Consider the following 19549-nt stretch of genomic DNA (forward strand, 5'->3'; position numbering starts at 1 on the left):
TTGAAATAATTTATTGTCTTTGCAACACCAACGTTATGACAATGACTAGATGTCTAGATTCGCCGATAAGCTATTTTGGAAGGGATTTTTTTTTCAGAGATATTCCCAAAAATACACTGGATAGCCTCAAAAATAGACTTCCAATACATCAAAATTTTCACAAGAGTCTGGCCTACAAATACAAATTTGCCCGAGGCTTTGTATACCGAGCTCGAAAACTAGCTAAATTATCACGAAATCTTGCTATAACTCATAACATATAGCTCCTATCAATTTGGCATCTTCGACAAAGTTGTTTGTTTTGATATTACTAACAACTCTTCTGAACATTGTAATCGTCTAAAATCAAAGTTTAACATAGTTTTAGTCAGAAAACTGTTTTTTGGCAGGTATTTATGAAAAAGGTTCCAAAACTGGTATTCAACGCAAAGATAGAGCTTTGGCGTCTTCGACAAAGTTTGTGGAAATTTTCAGCCCTACAACTTTGCCGAAGACACCAAAGCTCTATCTCTTAACTGTCAAAAGAGAAATTCCATAGCCTGCTGTGATGAGTATTTTGAAAAACAAATTTCACCAAAAGTAGGTCATGACAACGCTGAACATAGTTGTAGAACATGTCAAAGCACGAAAATGCTTACTTTTTGCTCTAAACAATTAAGTTCGTCAAAACAGCCTTTTGAACCACTGTGCATTGAGGGGTCCTTTTCACAGGACACATTATTATTATTATTATTATTATTATTATTATTTGTTTGTTTATTCATGTAATATAAGGCACTTGCCTTTTAATTCATTACATTGTGGCGAGAATTCACTTAGTGATGGAGTTATTCAATTTCACTTAACTTAAATAAATTAATGCTAATTTTCTCAAATTTACTACACATTTTCTCAAATGTATCACTGATTCGGGTTGTTGAGTTCGGCCAGGAGTTTGCGCTTGAAATAAGGTATAGACATACTTGTTTTGATACTTAAAGGTAATAGATTCCAGGTTGAAATGCCTCTAACGAATAATGATTGACTATAAGGCTGGATTTTCATGGATTGTGCAACGACATCGAGAGCACGAGCATCGAACCAACTCGATGCTCGTGGCTTGCGTTACTTCATTTAGTTTAGACACAACCCCAAAATCGACTTTCCGGAATAAGGAACACTTGCATGCAAGTTAACGAAGGATGGAAAATGACAGATTCAAACGTAAACAAAGCAGCATTGCGTGGCGATCGGAACTCCAGAATAACTTTTGAAATAAGCTGATGTTGTTCAATAAATCTTTTTCAAAAAGGCGTATGATTAGACTAGCGCATAATTTAATTAAATAAAACCATTTGCCTCATGTTCGTTGCGAAAAATCATGCAAAAAAGATGAGAGATAATTGAGGTTTTGCAGCGCGACTGTGTTTCAAATGTAGGTGGCGCCAAAATGAGGTTACTTGCCAAAAATCGTATTTCTTTCTGCTGGATTGAAGAACAAAATCGCTTATTTCTCATGGTTCCCTGCATCAATCTTAATGAAACTGGTTGCAAAAGACGAGAAATGTTTTTTGCTTTAAAATAATGAACATCATTTTTTAGGCGCGCAAAAATTTGTGACTTTTTTAAAAAAAAACATGTTTTGGAACACTAAAAATGAGTTTCCCCATATATATCAATGAAACAAACAGTTTTATAGTTGATAACAGATGTGTTAACGTATATTCAACAATTTTTATTGATTTTTGACAGACTTTCTTGCCAAATAGTCCAAATTTCTATCTTTTTCTAAATTTACAGTTTTCTCATAGAAAAATCAAACAAATATTGGAAAGTTGTACACCAAATTGTTGGAAATAATTTTTCTCAACCGAATCCGGCATAAGTTTAATAAAAATGTTGATTATGAAGGAAAAAACACATTTTTAAAAAAATCATAGGTTTACGCTATTTGTAGGTGGCGACATGTGTCTTTTAGCTTAGTTGCAAATTCTCTATAGAGTGGACTTAAAATTGGAAAATTTTTATGAATTTTAAAAAATTTAAGTATTTAAGTAATTAAGTATTTAAGTAATTTAAAGTTTTTAGAAATTTAAAAATAAATAATTCAAGAAATATGAGAAATTAAAGAAATAATTTAGTAATTTAGGAAATTGGGTACTAAAGCCCTATGTCAATTTTTATGTACAACGGTAAAAAATACGATTAAAAACCATTTCTGATCACTTTTTTTCATTTTAATGCAAATTTTTTTTTGACAAGACAACATTTTTTCGATGGATTAACTATGGTCCCCTTGGAACAAGCTGTCAAGTAGGAGCTTTTCTATCAAGAAGGACCGCGAGGTTAATTTTTCAAAATTTATTTAAAAATCCATTTTAAACTCTTTGTGGTCGTACAAAGGGTCATTGTACTTGTTCTGGAACTTGCTCCCAGCGAACCGTGGCAGGCGGAGTTTCCGACGGCCAAACCCGAACCGCGAATTACGGACCGACTTTCGGTTTCGGATAGGCAAAAAAAAAGGATAGACTCGAAACAGGTGACGTGTTGTCTCTAAGTCTTTATTCCGACTAATCTTCTCACCAAATTCAACTTCTCCCGTACCCTCTGTTCCACACCCGTTTGTATGTGTTCGTGAATCCAATAAGAAAAACGTAAACCCAAAAATAGGTTCGCCCTACTCAAATATAACTAACTTTAAACAACAAATTGTGTTCTTGCTTTAATCCAAAATATTTACTTCTCAACTCTAAACATCCCGGGGGCCGTTGAAAGCGCCTTTCAACCCGCTGTCTCTGGAACCGCCTGGACACCTTCATCGTCGTTCTCAGCTGCATCTGGATCCTCCTGCTTGTCTCCTTCCTCGTTCTCGGCTGCCTCCGGAACCGCCTTGTCCTCGACATCGTCGGCCGGTTGGTCGATCGGTAGAACCCGAACTTCGGTGACGGCGCGCTTGTACTCTCCATGAGCCGTTCGCACCAGGACTACTCGCACCAGTCCATCTGCGCCAGGAAACGTTTTGGTGATTCTTCCGACATTCCACAGAAACGGTGGCAGGTCTATGGACTTGAGCAACACCAGGGCTCCTCTTGCACGTTCTTGGTTGCGGTTCTCCACTTGGACCGCTGGTGGAGTTGGCTGATGTAATCCCTGGACCAAACCTTCCAGAAATCCTGGACAGAGCGACGCGTTTCCTGCAGACGAGTGATTCGGTTGAGCGGGGCACTGGTGTAATCGGGTTCTGGGATCGAGAACATGGGTTCCCCGATCAGAAAGTGCCCAGGAGTCAGGATAGCCAGGTCGTCCGGATGGTCTGTGAGAGGCGTGAGTGGGCGGGAGTTCAGGATGCTCTCGATGTGAACTACGGCGGTAGTCAACTCGTCCACGGTGCAGGACCTTCCACCAAAAATGCGCCGAAAGTGGTGCTTGAAGGACTTCACTCCGGCTTCCCACAAGCCGCCGAAGTGTGGGGATCTCGGCGGAATGAATCGGAAGGTGATCCCGCTGTCCAGGCAGTAATTCTCCCACTCGGCCGTACGAAACTGCTCAAGGTAGCGTTTACGGAGCTCCTTCAACTCGCGATCTGCACCGACGAAAGCAGTCGCGTTGTCGCACCGGAGTTCGATCAGACGGCCGCGGCGCCCGACGAAGCGCTTGATCCCGTTTATGCACGCGGTTGTCGTCAAGTCGGGGACGACCTCGAGGTGAACCGCTTTCACCGACAGGCACACGAAAACCGCAACGTACATTTTCACGTTTGCACCTCTCCCATACAACGGACGCACGAGAAACGGCCCGCAGTAGTCCAGTCCAGAGTTGGCAAACACTCGAGTAGGCGTGGTCCGAACTGCCGGGAGTGGTGCCATTTGTTGCTGAGGAACTGGCGGGCGGCACCGAAAACAGGTGATACAGCTTTTCACCTCGCGACGTACCAAGTCGCGTCCTCGTAGCGGCCAAAATCTTTGTCGAATCGTTGCAAGCAGAGCGGATGGTCCAGAGTGTGCCGTCTGCAAGTGTAAAGATCTGGCGATTAATGTACTCAACTTGTGCTTGGCCGGCAACAGCATCGGGTATTTTGAGTCGTAGGCAACATCACGATTCGACAGACGGCTGTGGATGCGCAAAATTCCTTGGGGGTCGAGGAACAGGTTCAAGTTCTTCAGTGGAGATTTAGGCTCACGTGGCACCGACGAGGTCCCTTGGTTTCCGTGCTTCTCGTACTCCTGGATCTCTTTCGGGAACGAGGTTCTCTGTGCGGCCCGCACAAGAAGCTTCAGCGCCCCGTCCACTTCGCTCGGCTCCAACTTGCCCGACAGCCGCTCTTCTTCCGGTCGCCGAGCGTTCTGGCAAAACCGGTTGCACCAGGCCACGAGTTTCAGCAGCTTGCCAAGTTCCGATTGCCGCTCAAAAATGGACTCGTCCGGTCTGGTGGCCACCAATGCTACGCTTTGTCGTCGCTCCAGGTCCATTTCTGCAAGGGCTGCCAGGCTGAGGGTCGGCATTACTGGGGGCCACGGCTCGTTGAGGTTGGTGAAAAACGAACAGCCGTACCACCACAGCGGTTGATCCAAAAGCTGGCTGGGGCGCAAACCCTCGAGATGAGGTCCGCTGGGTTCATCTCCGTGGGCACGTGCCGCCACGTATCGTCCTTGGTGAGCCGCTGTATCTCCGCAATCCGATTCGACACGAACACCTTCCAGGTTACAGGTGGGCTCCGCAGCCAGTGCAGAACGACCGTCGAATCACTCCAAAAGGTCACTGGTCCGACGAAGTCAGTAGTTTCCAACAGTAGATTGACCAGCTCCGCTCCAAGTAGGGCAGCGCACAGCTCCAGGCGGGGAACGGTTTGACCGCAGACCGGTGCAACACGGGACTTCGAGATCAAAAGCCGGCTCTGCATTTTTCCCTTTTCGTCCGGCCCCACAACGTAGACTGAGCAACCGTACCCTTGGTTGAGGCGTCACACACACAGTGAAGCTTGTAGTTCCGAGTAGTGTTCCCGATGACGCGTCTTGGCACTTCCACTTGTTGCAGCATAGGAATTTCGCGGCGGAAGTCCTTCCACCACCGATCGTCTTCTGGAGAGAGTGGGTCGTCCCACCCTTGTTGGTGGCCCAAAGGTGTTGCACGAAGATTTTCACGCTCATCAGCACTGGGCCCATCCACCCAGCAGGATCGAAGAGTTGAGCCATTTCCGACACCACGATGCGCTTTGTTGTTACGGCCAGCTCGGGGAAAGTGGGAATCTTGAAGCGAAAACAGTCGGCACGCGGGTCCCACAGCAACCCAAGTGCCTTGGCAAAATCCGGCTCGCCGATCTCCTTCGTGGGGCTGCTTTCCCAGAGGTCTTGTGGGATGCGCTGCAGGATGTCGGGATGCGATGCACTCCACTTCCTCAAAGAGAACCCGGCCAGCTGGAACAGCTCTCGCACCTGATGGCAAGCTTCGTCTGCATCCTCGAGAGTATCCGCCCCCGCCAGTACGTCATCGACGTAAAACCGCTTTCCCACGATCTGCGCTCCAATTGGATATCGATGGCCTTCGTCCTCAGCGAGCTGGTTCAGCACACGGGCTGCGTGAAACGGAGAACTGGCCAAACCGTAGGTCACCGTCTTTAGTTGGTAAATCTGCAGGGTTTCGGTCGGGTTCTTGCGCCAGATGATTTGTTGCCACTTTCTGTCCTCCGGGTGAACCCAGACTTGTCTGAACATCTTCTCAGCGTCAGCTGTGAAGGCGAATTTTGGCAGCCGAAAGTTCAGGATAGTCGACAGCAGCGGTGGTTGCACCGTTGGCCCAGTGTGCAGAATGCTGTTCAGCGAGAACCTTCCAGACCCTTTGGCGCTACCATCGAACACCACGCGCGTTTTGGTGGTGCTGCTTCCAGGACGTTGGATGGCATGGTGGGGGAGGAAGAACTGCGGGCCCGCGACGCGTGAACACTTCTCCATATGCCCTAGCCGCTCGTAGTCATCCATAAAACGCTGATACTCCTCCTTGAGGTGCTCATCAGCCGACAGTCGTTTTTCCATGGCCAAAAATCGCCGCTCCGCCGTGGCGTACGAGTTTGGGATTAGCGAAACCAGTTCTTCTCGCAGTGGGAGCCGCACCATGTACCGCCCGTCGTTGCTCCTTGAGACGGTACGCTTGAAGTGGTCCTCGACCAGCTGTTGTTCCGGTGTCAGCACCTTGCCGACGTCGAAATTCTCGACCTCCCACAGGCGTTCAAGTTTAGCGTTGAGATCCTCTTCTGTGGCGAGGTGGCATACCAGCGGGGCTGTCGACAACGAGGAACACTTGCCGGAAATCACGTAACCGAGTTGCGTCTTCTGCAGGAGTGGGAGGTCGTCAGCGAGAAGAATCTGGTTACTTTCGAGCAGGTCGAAGAACAGTTCAGCGCCAATTATCAGATCAACCCCCTGGCGAATGTTAAATTGGGGATCAGCGAGAGGCAAATTAGGGGATCGACCAACGAGAGACGTCGACGTGTCGACTCGGCAAGCACACGGTGAGCTTGGGTAGCACCAAACAGGTCAGTTCACGTTCATATTTGGCGAAACGAGATGCAAAAGCCAACTGCACACTGTAGTGCACGTTCACGGTGGCTTGGCCAATTCCGCAGATCGGCAGATTGATTCGTGTGCGTTTCAATCCCAACTTCTGGCACAGCGATTCAGACACAAAGTTTGACTGGGAGCCGCTGTCGAGCAGAGCTCTTGCCTGCTGGTAACGGCCATGTACGTCCAGGACGCGGATGACAGCAGTTGCGAGAAACACGGTGGTGTCTGCAGGCTTGCTCGCTTGGGCGGAAAACGGCGGGGCGACTTGCGGGGCAATTTGGAGTGGTTCAGAACCGATGCGATCGGTTAACACTGGCGACGGGGAGACGACCGAATTCGAAAACGACGCGAGTGTCTGCGACGAGGTACGCGACTGCACCGACGGTGGTGCTAACGAGACCGCGCGCGAAATTGTGGCCTGCGTGGCAACAGGCGGCGAACATACGGCAGTGCATGACTGCGAAGTGGCTAGATCGTCCTCTGCTGCTGCTGGTTTCAGTGGAGGCAGGTGCAGCAGCGTGTGATGTTTCTTCGCACAGGTTCTGCAGCTGCCACGCTTGCACTCCTTCGCCATATGTCCTCCCTTCAAGCAGTTGATGCAAAGGCGCTTCTCCTTCGCCAACTCGAGCCGCTGCTTTGGTGACAGTTGAAGGAACGCCTCGCACTCGATCAGCTGGTGAGCCTGCTTGCACTGCACACATTTGGGCACGTGTTCGGAAGCAACATGGGAGGAGGATTGCTTGGCCTTCGTTGGTTTGCTCAGGCTACTGGAGGATTCGAGATTGGGTTTGCACAACCGGAGCAAACGAGAACGTTTGTGAATGAAATCGAGGAGTTCTTGGTAGGTGGGGGCCACCTTGTCCTTACACTCCGATTCCCACTCCATGCGGGATTTTTCATCCAACAAGCTGCTCAAACGTTCGACTAGCAGAGAGTTCCAGTGGGCGTCCGCAGACTCGAGCTTGTCCAAAATTCCCACGTGGCGATTAAACTCGTCTGCAAGGTCCGAGAGGTTAGCTGCTGATTCCTTCCGAAGAGAAGGGATTCGAAACATGGCCGACAGGTGTTGTTTTACGAGATAGGTTTTGTTCTCGTAACGATCCCACAAAATGTTCCACGCTATTTCGTAGTTGTCGGCGTTGAGTTCCAGTCCCGCGATGTGTCGCGAAGCATGACCCTTGCACGAGCTGCGCAGATAGTGCAGTTTTTGTATAGCGGTCAACTGCATGTTCGCATGGATTAGGGACTTGAATATATCTCGGAACTCGGTCCATTCTTCGTACTCCCCGAAGAAATCCGGCAGCTTAATCTCCGGCAGCTTGACAGATATCTGGTTCCCAGCAGCATGGTGGGCGAGCGGGGCAGGCACGGGAACGACGACAGCGGGCTCCGGGATCTTGTCCGCGAGGGCCGCCTTAAGCACAAAGTATTGGTCGTGGAACTGTTGACGCTGCTGCGAATAGTCATCCTCAGCACCTTCGATAACCTCAATCTCGTCTTGCACGTCTTCGAACCGTTCCCAAAGTTCATCCAAGCGCTGAATCCGCAGCGGAATTTGGGTTACTTGATCATCTCGGAAATTGGTAAGAAAGTCCTGAATCAAGTTAGCAGAGCCCAAAATGTTACTGCGCTTCCTCAACAGGGTTCGATGCTGCAGACCGCCGGACTGCGCCGCCGCCTTCGGCGTGGCCTTCTTTCGACTGCCTCTTCCGGCCATCGGCTTCTCTACAAACACGTGCTTCGCCTAACCTCCAAACTGCTACCCTGCTTCGCCTAACCTCCAAACTGCTACGCCTTCGACTCCAAACTGCTACGGCTTCGACTGGAAGTTCTCGAAAGTTGGTTGAATCCTGCGGCGGACGATCGAGCTGCTGGCCACGACGAGAAAACCGGTGTCCAATTGGTCACCGCGACAAATCCAGCGAGAAAAACGTGGCCACAACTCCGAACTCGTACCACGTGCAACCCGGATTCCGACGACGTGGAGTTTCAACTCCCGGGTTTCGGCACCATTAATTTGTTCTGGAACTTGCTCCCAGCGAACCGTGGCAGGCGGAGTTTCCGACGGCCAAACCCGAACCGCGAATTACGGACCGACTTTCGGTTTCGGATAGGCAAAAAAAAAGGATAGACTCGAAACAGGTGACGTGTTGTCTCTAAGTCTTTATTCCGACTAATCTTCTCACCAAATTCAACTTCTCCCGTACCCTCTGTTCCACACCCGTTTGTATGTGTTCGTGAATCCAATAAGAAAAACGTAAACCCAAAAATAGGTTCGCCCTACTCAAATATAACTAACTTTAAACAACAAATTGTGTTCTTGCTTTAATCCAAAATATTTACTTCTCAACTCTAAACAGTACTCTAAAAAATAAGCTTTATCGCTGTAAACAATAATATCAGCAATCTAAGCTTCATTTTAGGACCCAATTGAAGAAATTTAAAAATTAAAGAAATTATAAAAAAATTAAGAAATTTAAGGAATTAAAAAAATTAAAGAAACTTTAAAAATTAAAAAAAAATTTAAGAAATTTTCGAAATTTTCAAAATTTTCAAAATTTTCAAAATTATGAAAATTTTAGAAATTTTAGAAATTTTAGAAATTTTAGAAATTTTAGAAATTTTAGAAATTTTAGAAATTTTAGAAATTTTAGAAATTTTAGAAATTTTAGAAATTTTAGAAATTTTAGAAATTTTAGAAATTTTAGAAATTTTAGAAATTTTAGAAATTTTAGAAATTTTAGAAATTTTAGAAATTTTAGAAATTTTAGAAATTTTAGAAATTTTAGAAATTTTAGAAATTTTAAAATTTTAGAAATTTTAGAAATTTTAGAAATTTTAGAAATTTTAGAAATTTTAGAAATTTTAGAAATTTTAGAAATTTTAGAAATTTTAGAAATTTTAGAAATTTTAGAAATTTTAGAAATTTTAGAAATTTTAGAAATTTTAGAAATTTTAGAAATTCTAGAAATTTTAGAAATTTTAAAAATTTTAAAAATTTTAGAAATTTTAGAAATTTTAGAAATTTTAGAAATTTTAGAAATTTTAGAAATTTTAGAAATTTTAGAAATTTTAGAAATTTTAGAAATTTTAGAAATTTTAGAAATTTTAGAAATTTTAGAAATTTTAGAAATTTTAGAAATTTTAGAAATTTTAGAAATTTTAGAAATTTTAGAAATTCTAGAAATTTTAGAAATTTTAGAAATTTTAGAAATTTTAAAAATTTTAGAAAATTTAGAAATTTTAGAAATTTTAGAAATTTTAGAAATTTTGGAAATTTTAGAAATTTTAGAAATTTAAGAAACTTAAGAAATCTAAGAAATTTAAGAAATTTTAGAAATTTTAGAAATTTTGGAAATTTTAGAAATTTTAGAAATTTTAGAAATTTTAGAAATTTTAGAAATTTTAGAAATTTTAAAAATTTTAGAAATTTTAGAAATTTTAGAAATTTTAGAAATTTTAGAAATTTAAGATATTCAGGAAATTATAAATATTTAGAAATTAAAGGAATTGAAGAAATTAAAGTAAGTAAAGACATTTTATATATTTTTTATACTTTAGAAATTAGAAAAATTTTAGAAAACTTTGAAATTTAAGAAAACTTTGAAATTTTTTTAAAATTTATAAGTTTAAGAAAATTTTAATTTTTTTTTAGAAATTTTAGAAATTTTGGAATTTAAGAAATTTAAGCAAAATTTAGGCAAGCAATCCGTCCAACGATGCACGGAATCCTCCTGCAAAACAATGCCCAGAAATCAGGCCACCGGTGGACGGATTCCTCCTGCAAAACAATGCCCAGAAATCCGTCCACCGGTGGACGTATTCCTCCTGCAAAACAATGCCCCGAAATCCATCCACCGGTGGACCAGTTCCTCTTGTCAACTTGGCCAGGCAATCCGTCCATCGGTGCACAGAATCTTCCTGCAAAACAATGCCCAGAAATCCGTCTTCCTGCAAAACAAAACCCTGCAATCCGTCCACCGGTGGACGGATTCCTCCTGCAAAACAATGCCCTGAAATCCAATCCAGTAGCATTAGAAGTAATTGAAGAGATTGCATTCACTATTTCATAGTCTTCAACAGCGCGGAAATGAAAACCATCCACAGCGGCTAAATTAGAGTTAAAATCACCTTGAGAAGGCGACAAGTTTGAAGAGAAATATTGGTTAATATTTTCAACTGAGCTGTTGCAGACAACTGGAGATTTAGTTTTACTTGCTATTCCTAAGTTTTTAATATTACTCCATAGTTTTTTACTTGGAACATTTGTGTTGAGAATGCGATTGCTATGATCAGATTTAGCTTTTTCGATTAAAGAGTTTACTCTATTTCTTAAAATTTTGAAATGATTTTTGTCTTCAATGGATTTGCTACGTTTCCAGTTCATATAGGAGAGCAATCCCATCTCAAATCAGGAATTTTTCTGGTACTTTTGTACCCGACCCTCTCCGATTTCAATAAAACTTTGTAGACATGTTATCCTAGGCCTATATAAGCCATTTTTGCGTATACAGAGCCAATTGTACTCGAAAATAACATTTGAGAATGGCGTAAGTTATTTAGATATTTTGTATTCTGTAATTTAAAATGACTGTAACTCGAAGGCGTTGCATCGTACCAAAAGTGGTCAAAGACAAACTTGATGGAAATTGACGGGCTTTCTGAAAAAATACATTGAAAGAAAAATACGCCACTTCTATGGGATTTTTCAATTTTTATGTTTAAAAGTTAATTTTAAGGTGAAGTCACGATTTTTTTCGTTCAAAATTTTTGAGGAAATAGCCTAAAATGTGACAAAAAGACTCACGAAAAATGCAGGATGGTATGTCTCTCCTAAAAAAATACAAAAATCATTCACTAAAACTGTTTTTTTAAAAAGTGGTCTAAACGTCAAAATTTTCAAACACCGATAATGGGAATCGATTCTCCAGACAGTTTTACATAAAAGTCTCCATATTGACCATTGTCCCAAGTCCAATCCTTGCGAAGTTACAGCGGTTTTAAAATAAAAATGTTGAAAAAACAGCTTTTTTGGTGGTTTTTTGCATTTTCAGTCTCAAAAATATTTTTACCGGAAAGCTCGTCCAATTTCCCATAAGTTTGCCTTTGACAGCTTTTCAATTGGATGCATGAGCTTACGGATATAAGCTTAATTACATTGCACATAACTGAAAACAGAATATTTTTTTCAGTGTGGTAAAATCTGGAAGGTAAATCATCCTACGTAAATATTAAAACGAGTCAAATTGAAAAGCTGTCAAAGGCAAACTTATAGGAAATTGGACGAGCTTTCCGGTAAAAATATTTTCGAGACTGAAAAATCAAGTCTGTCATATAGAAAATGCCAAAAACCACCAAAAAAGCTGTTTTTTTCAACATTTTTATTTTTAAAACCGCTGTAACTTCGCAAGGATTGGACTTGGGACAGTGGTCAATATGGAGACACTATTGGTATCCAGGTTTTTAAGCGAAGATGGCGTTCGAATGTTGAACGTCCGAAATGTCAAAATCGCGCAGTAGCACCAACATTAGAAAAAAATGCGGCTGTCATGCCATGGCATTTTTTTTTGTAATGTTGGTACCACTGCGTGATTTTGACATTTCGGGCGTTCACCATTCGAACGCCATTTTCGCTTAAAACGCTGGATTGGTTTTTGAAAATTTTGACGTTTAGACCACTTTTCAAAAAAACAGTTTTAGTAAATGATTATTGTATTTTTTTAGGAGAGACATACCATCCTGCATTTTTCGTGAGTCTTTTTGTCACATTTTAGGCTATTTCCTCAAAAAATTTGAACGAAAAAAAAATCGTGACTTCACCTTAAAAATTAACTTTTAAACATAAAAATTTAAAAATCCCATAGAAGTGGCGTGTATTTTTCTTTCAGTGTATTTTTTTCAGAAAGCCCGTCCAATTTCCTACAAGTTTGTCTTTGACCACTTTTTGGTACGATGCAACGCCTTCGAGTTACAGTCATTTTTAAATTACAGAATACAAAAATATCTAAATAACTTACGCCCTGCTCAAATGTTATTTTCGAGTACAATTGGCTCTGTATACGCAAAAATGGCTTATATAGGCCTAGGATAACATGTCTACAAAGTTTTATTGAAATCGGAGAGGGTCGGGTACAAAAGTACCAGAAAAATTCCTGATTTGAGATGGAATTGCTCAGGATAGATCTCTATCAATCATGGCCTTTTCAATGACTGCATTGAACCATGGATTTTTGCGTTCTTTGAACTCCTTTAAAGGAACAAATTGCGTAAATATATTTAGCATATTTACATTGAAAAATTCTAAAAGTATATCTGGCTCAGCACAATTTAAAAAGTTTGCCAAATTTATTCTGCTGAAGGCTTCATTTAATTCAGCATAATTAATATTATTATAGTCATGATAATAAGAACGATTTTCAGGTATGGTAAAAGAAAATTCAAGTGAAGCTAGGATTAGATCATGATGAGAAATGCCTGGCATGGAGACTTGGTTGAATTTAGAAATTTGATTTGGGGAATCAGTTAATAGTAGATCAAGAAGAGAGCATCCTGTTTGATAGAAATATGTTGGTTCCCTATTAGCAAAATGAAAAGCTAGTCCACTTAAAACATCATTGAAGCGCTTTGATTTCGCGCCAGATCTATTTGGATCGGTGTTAAAATCTCCTATTAGGAAGCAAGCTTTATATTTCATTGAGTATTTTGAAATTTGTGCAGAAAGAATTTCAGAGCAATCAACAGTTGGGGGATTGTAATAGACTCCCATTAACAATTTATCATTGAGACATTCAATTTCAAGTAACAAAAATTCGGTAGAACTAGTCTCACGTACGGATTTTGATTTTTCGACAACTCTGCATTGAAGGCCTTCTCTGTAATAAACGCAAATGCCACCTCCGTGTCTATTACGATCATTTCGTATCAAGTTGTAACCATCAATTGCGATTAAAGAATCAGTAATGGAGGTATCAAGCCATGTTTCAGTAAAACAAACAACATCCGCTTTACTATCCTTGAAAACTCGTCTTAATTCTTCAAGTTTAACTAAATTTCTTGCACACAAGCTTTGTACGTTGATTTGACAAATGTTTAGTTTAGTATTATCAAAGATTGCATTTACAACAAAAAAACGAAACTATTGGCACTACGCCCCCCGGGGCATGGCCTTCCTCTAACGTGGGATTTCTGCTCCAGCGCCTCTGACGAGACAGGAGAAACCGGGACCGACGTTTTACTTCACCATCCGATAGAAGCTTAGGGGATAAGGCGGGAATCGAACCCGCGTCTCATAGCATCATCGGGATCGGCAGCCGAAGCCGCTACCCCTGCGCCACGAGACCCACAGCATTTACACCAGCTCTTGTTATATATTGGTTAGCTGAGACATTTCCAGTTGTTGAACTAGCCATTATAAAGGTAAATCAAAGGAAGGCGCAAACCTAACCTGTACACAACAACAGAATCAGATTCAACATTCGAGAAAATAAACTTAATTCTAAAACTAAAACTATAATTTTTAAATTGAAAAAGCATAGAAACATATCAAAGAACTCCTCCAAAAAAACTAGTGAATGGTGCTGGCAATAACTCACTCAGAGGTTAGGTTTTTACTACCACGTCCTGCGCACCCCTACGGAGTGACCGCAGGACGCATTGTAGGTCAGGCGACCGACCCACAAGGAGTCGGGTTTCTCCTACGGCTGAGTCCTCTATCTCAGCGACACTTGGCTTGTGTCACCTACGGACTTTTAATAGTTTTTTTGTATTTTTGCGTTTTTTTTTTTGATTTTTTTAATTTTTTTTTTTGGTTTTTGATTTTTTTGATTTTTTTTTGTTTTTTTTGGTTTTTTTTTGGTTTTTTTTTTACTTTTAGGAGAGGACAATGGAGTCAAGGATAACTGGGAAACGGATTCATAGGAGAAATTTGGGGAAGGAAAAAGAAAAGCGTAAAGGGAAAAGGGTTTGTTTTGGAACAGCCGTCAGTGGCCTCCACTGGCTCGGGGGTTCAGCTCGCCCCTACGGAGTAACCACTTAACCTACCACGTCCTGCGCACCCCTACGGAGTGACCGCAGGACGCATTGTAGGTCAGGCGACCGACCCACAAGGAGTCGGGTTTCTCCTACGGCTGAGTCCTCTATCTCAGCGACACTTGGCTTGTGTCACCTACGGACTTTTTAATAGTTATTTTTTTGTATTTTTTTTGCGTTTTTTTATTTTGTTAATTTTTTTTTTGTTTTTTTTTGATTTTTTTTTGCATTTCTTTTTTTTTTGCTTTTAGGACGGAAGAAAACATGGGGGAATTTTGGGGATTGGATACAAGGGAAGAATGGAAGGAAAAAGAGTAGCTTGTTGGAAAGGGATTATTTGCTGCAGGATCTCAGGTGTTCAACGGTGTAGCAAGCTTCAGCAGGACCTCCTCTAGACTTGACGTGGACAACTCCATCTCTGCTGAACACTTGCTGGATTCGACCTTCTTTCTTCAGCTTGATAGCAGCAGTATGGATTTCGCGATCTTGGGGTTTGATTCTCATTGATGAAAATGCGGTTCTTGTTGTTGAAGCCGATGTGCTCGAGGTTGAGGTTCCTTAGGCTGAGGTACTTGCTGTAGAAGGCATTTCTCTCGTTGCGAATGGCGAACTGGCACAAAATCGGCGGCGCGGATCTGGCAGCGATGGGGGGCTTGGCCAAACGTTTGAGATCAACCATTGGGACATCGAGTGGATCGTATGCGAGCTTAGCTGAAATATCACGGAATCACATTAGAATCACATTAGTACTGGGTCACACTTGGTTTTACGGCGGCAATTACCTGCTGTCCGACAGACTTCTAGGCCGGTCTGTCTGGTTACGGGTCCTTCGGGCAAATAGACCGAATCCCGGTTCTTGACTTTGCAAGTCATCTACGGTATTTCCGCCAACCAGACTTCTGTCAATCCTTCCCACTCAGCACGTTCCGTTTGAATTCCGTTTAGAATTCCGCTTGAGCGAAAAAAGTTCGATTCGAATTCTAAACAGTGTTCGTTTTAGATTCTAAAACGCATTCCGTTTCAAACGCAACAACCGGTTCCGTTTGAGTTTTCGCCGCAAATCGGTTCAAGCGGAATTCAAACGGAATCGAAACGGAATGGACGGATTAGTTTTGACAGCTGCTTCTTCTTATTCTTGTTTTTACTTTTTGGTTTTCTTTTTTATTTTGGTTGAATCCAAAATTAATTTGAATTCAACCAGAGAGGTTGATTAAAGCATTTTTTCTTATTTTGAAAGAATTTTATTTATTATTTAAATTTCTCGTCAAATGAAACGCCTAACACGAACCCAATCCCCCAGTCCTCATATTTTTTTTTAATCTGTAAAATAAACATAAACCACTGACAGATTGTATTCCTCGGTGCAATCCGTAACGACGTCATTGTTGGTGGCTTCGGTCAACATTTCGGATCCCTTGCCACTGACGTTGTGCTGCTCCATTAGCTTGACGATCTGGGCAGGGCTCGGCGGACCAAACTAGCTGTTCTGCGTCGGGAACTTGATGAAAGAACCTGCCTACAAGAAGCATTGTGGACCGGTGGTTGCACCACCCAGTTGTACGTCTGGTACCTCCCACAACGCAGGTTTGCGTGTTCTTGTCGTGAGCGTGAGGAAGGGCGGCCACTTCGGTTGCGAGCGTTGATTGCCTGGTTGAGTGCGGTTTGGAAGCCGCCTTCCGCCCGTCCCCCAGCACCACCTGCCGCAAAAACTTGATCATCACCTCGATCCACAGCGAGGACTTCTGGGACGTGTCGAAAAGGGAAGCTTCCGCCAGGTTTGCTTAGTGGCCAAACGTGTCTGCGGGAAAATTAAAAAAACGAAATAAACTGTTACTTACTGTCACTGTTATTTTATATTTTTTATAACGAGCTTAACTCACCAGTCCGATTAATTCCACGGCAAATCTGTTTTTCCCGAGTTTTTCCGTAAAAAAACGTGGCGCGAAAGAAAACAGGTTCGAACAAGTTTTCCTACTTCCTACTTTTTCCTAACACTTTGACGTTTGATTGCCAAAAATCAACAAGAAAACCGCTTCGGCGAAACTCGGCGAAATGTCATCGAGGTTCCACCATACACCAGCAGGTGTCGCCCTTGTGCAAAAATTGCTCAAACGGAACCGAAGCGGAACTCAATCAGACAATCTGTTTAGAAAATTTCGAAGCAATTTTCGAAGCGGAATTCGAAGCGGAATGAACCCGTCTAGCCGAAAACGCTTTGATTGGGTTGCTACCAATCGGCTACCAAACAGTTACCAACGTCGGTTTCCTTTGTAGCCTCCTTCTTGTGGGGTAGCAATCGTGGGGGTATGGAACTGGCTGCGTACTGCTAGGATGTCTTGGCTTTTGTTTGCCCTAGCCAGTGGGAGTAGTGAAGCTCCGCCCAATAACTCAAGTATATTCCTGCATGCTATTTAACGCGATACAAACAGAGTCACAGTAACGATTGGGTCAGGAACTGCCATCGGTTACAACTTTCAAGAGAGGCTGCAAAGAGCATTGGAACGAAGTGTAACCATTGTCGCGCCCGGAGGTCCCGGGGCCCCTAACCACAAGTCAAAGGAAGAGTGGAATAGGGACAACCCTCCGGCTCCTCCGGGGTGCCTGGTAAACACGACACGCTTATCGACGATATGCCAACCGACGAAACACCGACAGGAGAATCCACTGAGGTTCAGGAGACCCGGGGCCCCCCTAACCACAAGTCAAAGGAAGAGTGGAATAGGGACAACCTCCCGGGCTCCTGATGCCCCCTGGAAGAGGTCGCACAAGGGACAAACCCCCATCCCCTCGGATAAACCCTGAACTTCACCGCACGACAACGCTACACCACCAGCTACAAACGACCAACAAACGACGACTACGGGAAGGACGATTTAAACCTGCGAAAATTTATTAAAAGTGACTCTTGTTTTTAAAATTTTAGTGCTTCAAATTATTTCAATTCGGTTTTATTAGTGAATAATCATGTTACAATAAGTTTTTGCAGTTCATAACAGAGTTTTGGAGTTCCTTTCAGCTGTGTGTTAAATCTCAATCCATTTTGGAAACGATTATTGCTTATGGCTAAGAGATTATCAAGAGTAAGAAAAAATATAGAAAAAACTTACTAAATTTGCAAAGGAAAGGGGATAGAAATAGAAAAAGCTTACAGTTTTTTATCTATTGTAGACGTGCTTGATAATCAGCTCCCCGAGGGCCAGAAATTGCTCCGCCTTGTTACGGCAGGTCCGAAACCGCATCATCATCTCCCCCGCGAGAGCAAAAAACTCCGGCAGCGTAAAGAGATCTTCCCCGGTGACTCCTTGCTGGGCCGCATCGCCGCTACCGGCAGCGACCATGCTTGCAAACGATCGCCCCCATCCAGGAGGGAACGCTGGGTTGTCCGCTGGAACCGTACGCTGGCCAGCTGCAGGAACGGCTGCGCTCGTACTTCGCTGAGGAAGGTGGGACGCTGCTGATTTCTTCTTCCTCTTTTCCTGCTCCTCGAGATAGGACTTGCGCGCGACGCATCCACGGTAATTACCGGTATGGTTACCGTCACAGTTCGCGCACTTTACGCGCGGCTTGGTTTGTTCTGCCTTGTCCCCCAAGTCCGCCTTTCGTGGCAATGCGCACACCTCCGAGAGGTGTGACTCACCGCACTTCACGCAGCGGGGCCGGAGGTTGCAGTTCCGCGAGCCGTGGACGAATTTCTGGCAACGGTGGCATTGCGCAACGTCCGTCGGGTTCTTGGTGTAAAACCGCCAGTTTACCCAAAAACCGTCCAACGTCTTAGTCCCCCGCAGGTCTTGGATCTTGATGGTGCCGCGGTCGAAGTACAACAGGTACAGTGTGTTACCGTTGTCTTGCGCGAGAGCACTTTAATCTCCCGCGGTTTTATTCCGGCGTCCGAAAGGTGACCCTTCAGGTCGGAGATCGGATGGTCTTGATAACCCTGCAAGACGACCTTAACAGGGGGCTTCTCGGGGTTGAATGTATAGAAGTTGAAGTTGCTACGCTTCAATTCTTCAAACACCAGGTCCAAGTTCTTTTTATTCAGTGTGATCACTTGCACTACCGACTTACCGATTTTCAGACAGAACACCGGTGATCTCGTACGGTCCGAAGAATCGCGGCTGCACCTACTGGCCAACTCCAAACTGTGTCTTGGGGATAGCCACCATTTCGCCGACCTTGTACTCCACGTACGGCTTCTGGCGTATGTTGTAGTACTTCCGGTTCTCCTCCTGCATCTTCTGGATGCTCTCCTGCGCCGCCATTCGAAGTTCGTTCCGGTCGTCGGTGAAACTGTTTTGAACCTCATTCAGCAGCAACTCGTGGAGCACAGCGTCTTCTTTGGTTCGCATTTTAACACCGGTCAACAGTTCGAACGGGGTCATGTTGATCGCGCGCTGCCAGCTGTTGTTCAGACACTTTTGGACCATAGCGACGTGCTTGAACCATTCCTCCGGGTTGTCCACGGACAACTTGGTGATCATCGGGATAATGATGCGATGCACTCGTTCGATTTGCCCGTTGCTACGAGGAACCCCCGTGACTATCGTGTGTAGCTCGATGCCTTCTTCGTCGCAGAACTTGATGAAGAATCCCGACGTGAAAGCTGCTCCCCGATCACAGATGATCCGTCGTGGGTTTCCGAGCGTGTCTGTGATCACCCTTAACTTCTTCACGGCCTCCTCTGCGGTGGTTGACTTCGTCGCGAACAGCCAAACAAACTTTGTGAAAGCGTCGATGACTGTTAAGATGTACCCGTACGACTTCCTCGTTGAGGGCATCGGTCCTAGATGGTCCACGTGCCTATCGTAGCCTATCCAGCGGAACGTCTCCTTTCGGGATCGGACACAGCTCACCTTCCGGCTTTCCTCGTTTCTTCTCGCCGACAATGCAGGGAACACACGTGGCGATGCAGCGTTTAATCTTGTCCTCCAAGCCAGAGATGTAGTAGTCCGCCTTGATCCGCTCCTTCGTCTTCCGGACTCCGAAAT

General features: G+C 43.7%; 2 protein-coding genes and 1 long non-coding RNA gene across 4 annotated transcripts in view; all 3 read right to left on the reverse strand.

Moving 5' to 3' along the window:
- Positions 1-19549, reverse strand: part of LOC6048541 (methylthioribose-1-phosphate isomerase) — a 168926-nt gene that overhangs the window by 15252 nt on the left and 134125 nt on the right. The window lies entirely within an intron of this gene.
- LOC119766951 lies at positions 12623-15552 on the reverse strand. The gene is made up of 2 exons (XM_038253662.1): positions 13891-15552; positions 12623-13658 (listed from the first exon to the last, which is right to left on the reverse strand). Exons 1-2 carry the CDS (start codon positions 13943-13945, stop codon positions 12709-12711), a joined length of 1005 nt encoding a protein of 334 aa, XP_038109590.1. The 5' UTR covers positions 13946-15552; the 3' UTR covers positions 12623-12708.
- Positions 15783-17625, reverse strand: LOC119766961. The gene is made up of 2 exons (XR_005277230.1): positions 16445-17625; positions 15783-16362 (listed from the first exon to the last, which is right to left on the reverse strand). It is a non-coding gene; the product is annotated as an uncharacterized LOC119766961 (long non-coding RNA).

Source organism: Culex quinquefasciatus, chromosome 1 (genome assembly GCF_015732765.1).
Source record: "Culex quinquefasciatus strain JHB chromosome 1, VPISU_Cqui_1.0_pri_paternal, whole genome shotgun sequence".
NCBI lineage: Eukaryota > Metazoa > Arthropoda > Insecta > Diptera > Culicidae > Culex > Culex quinquefasciatus.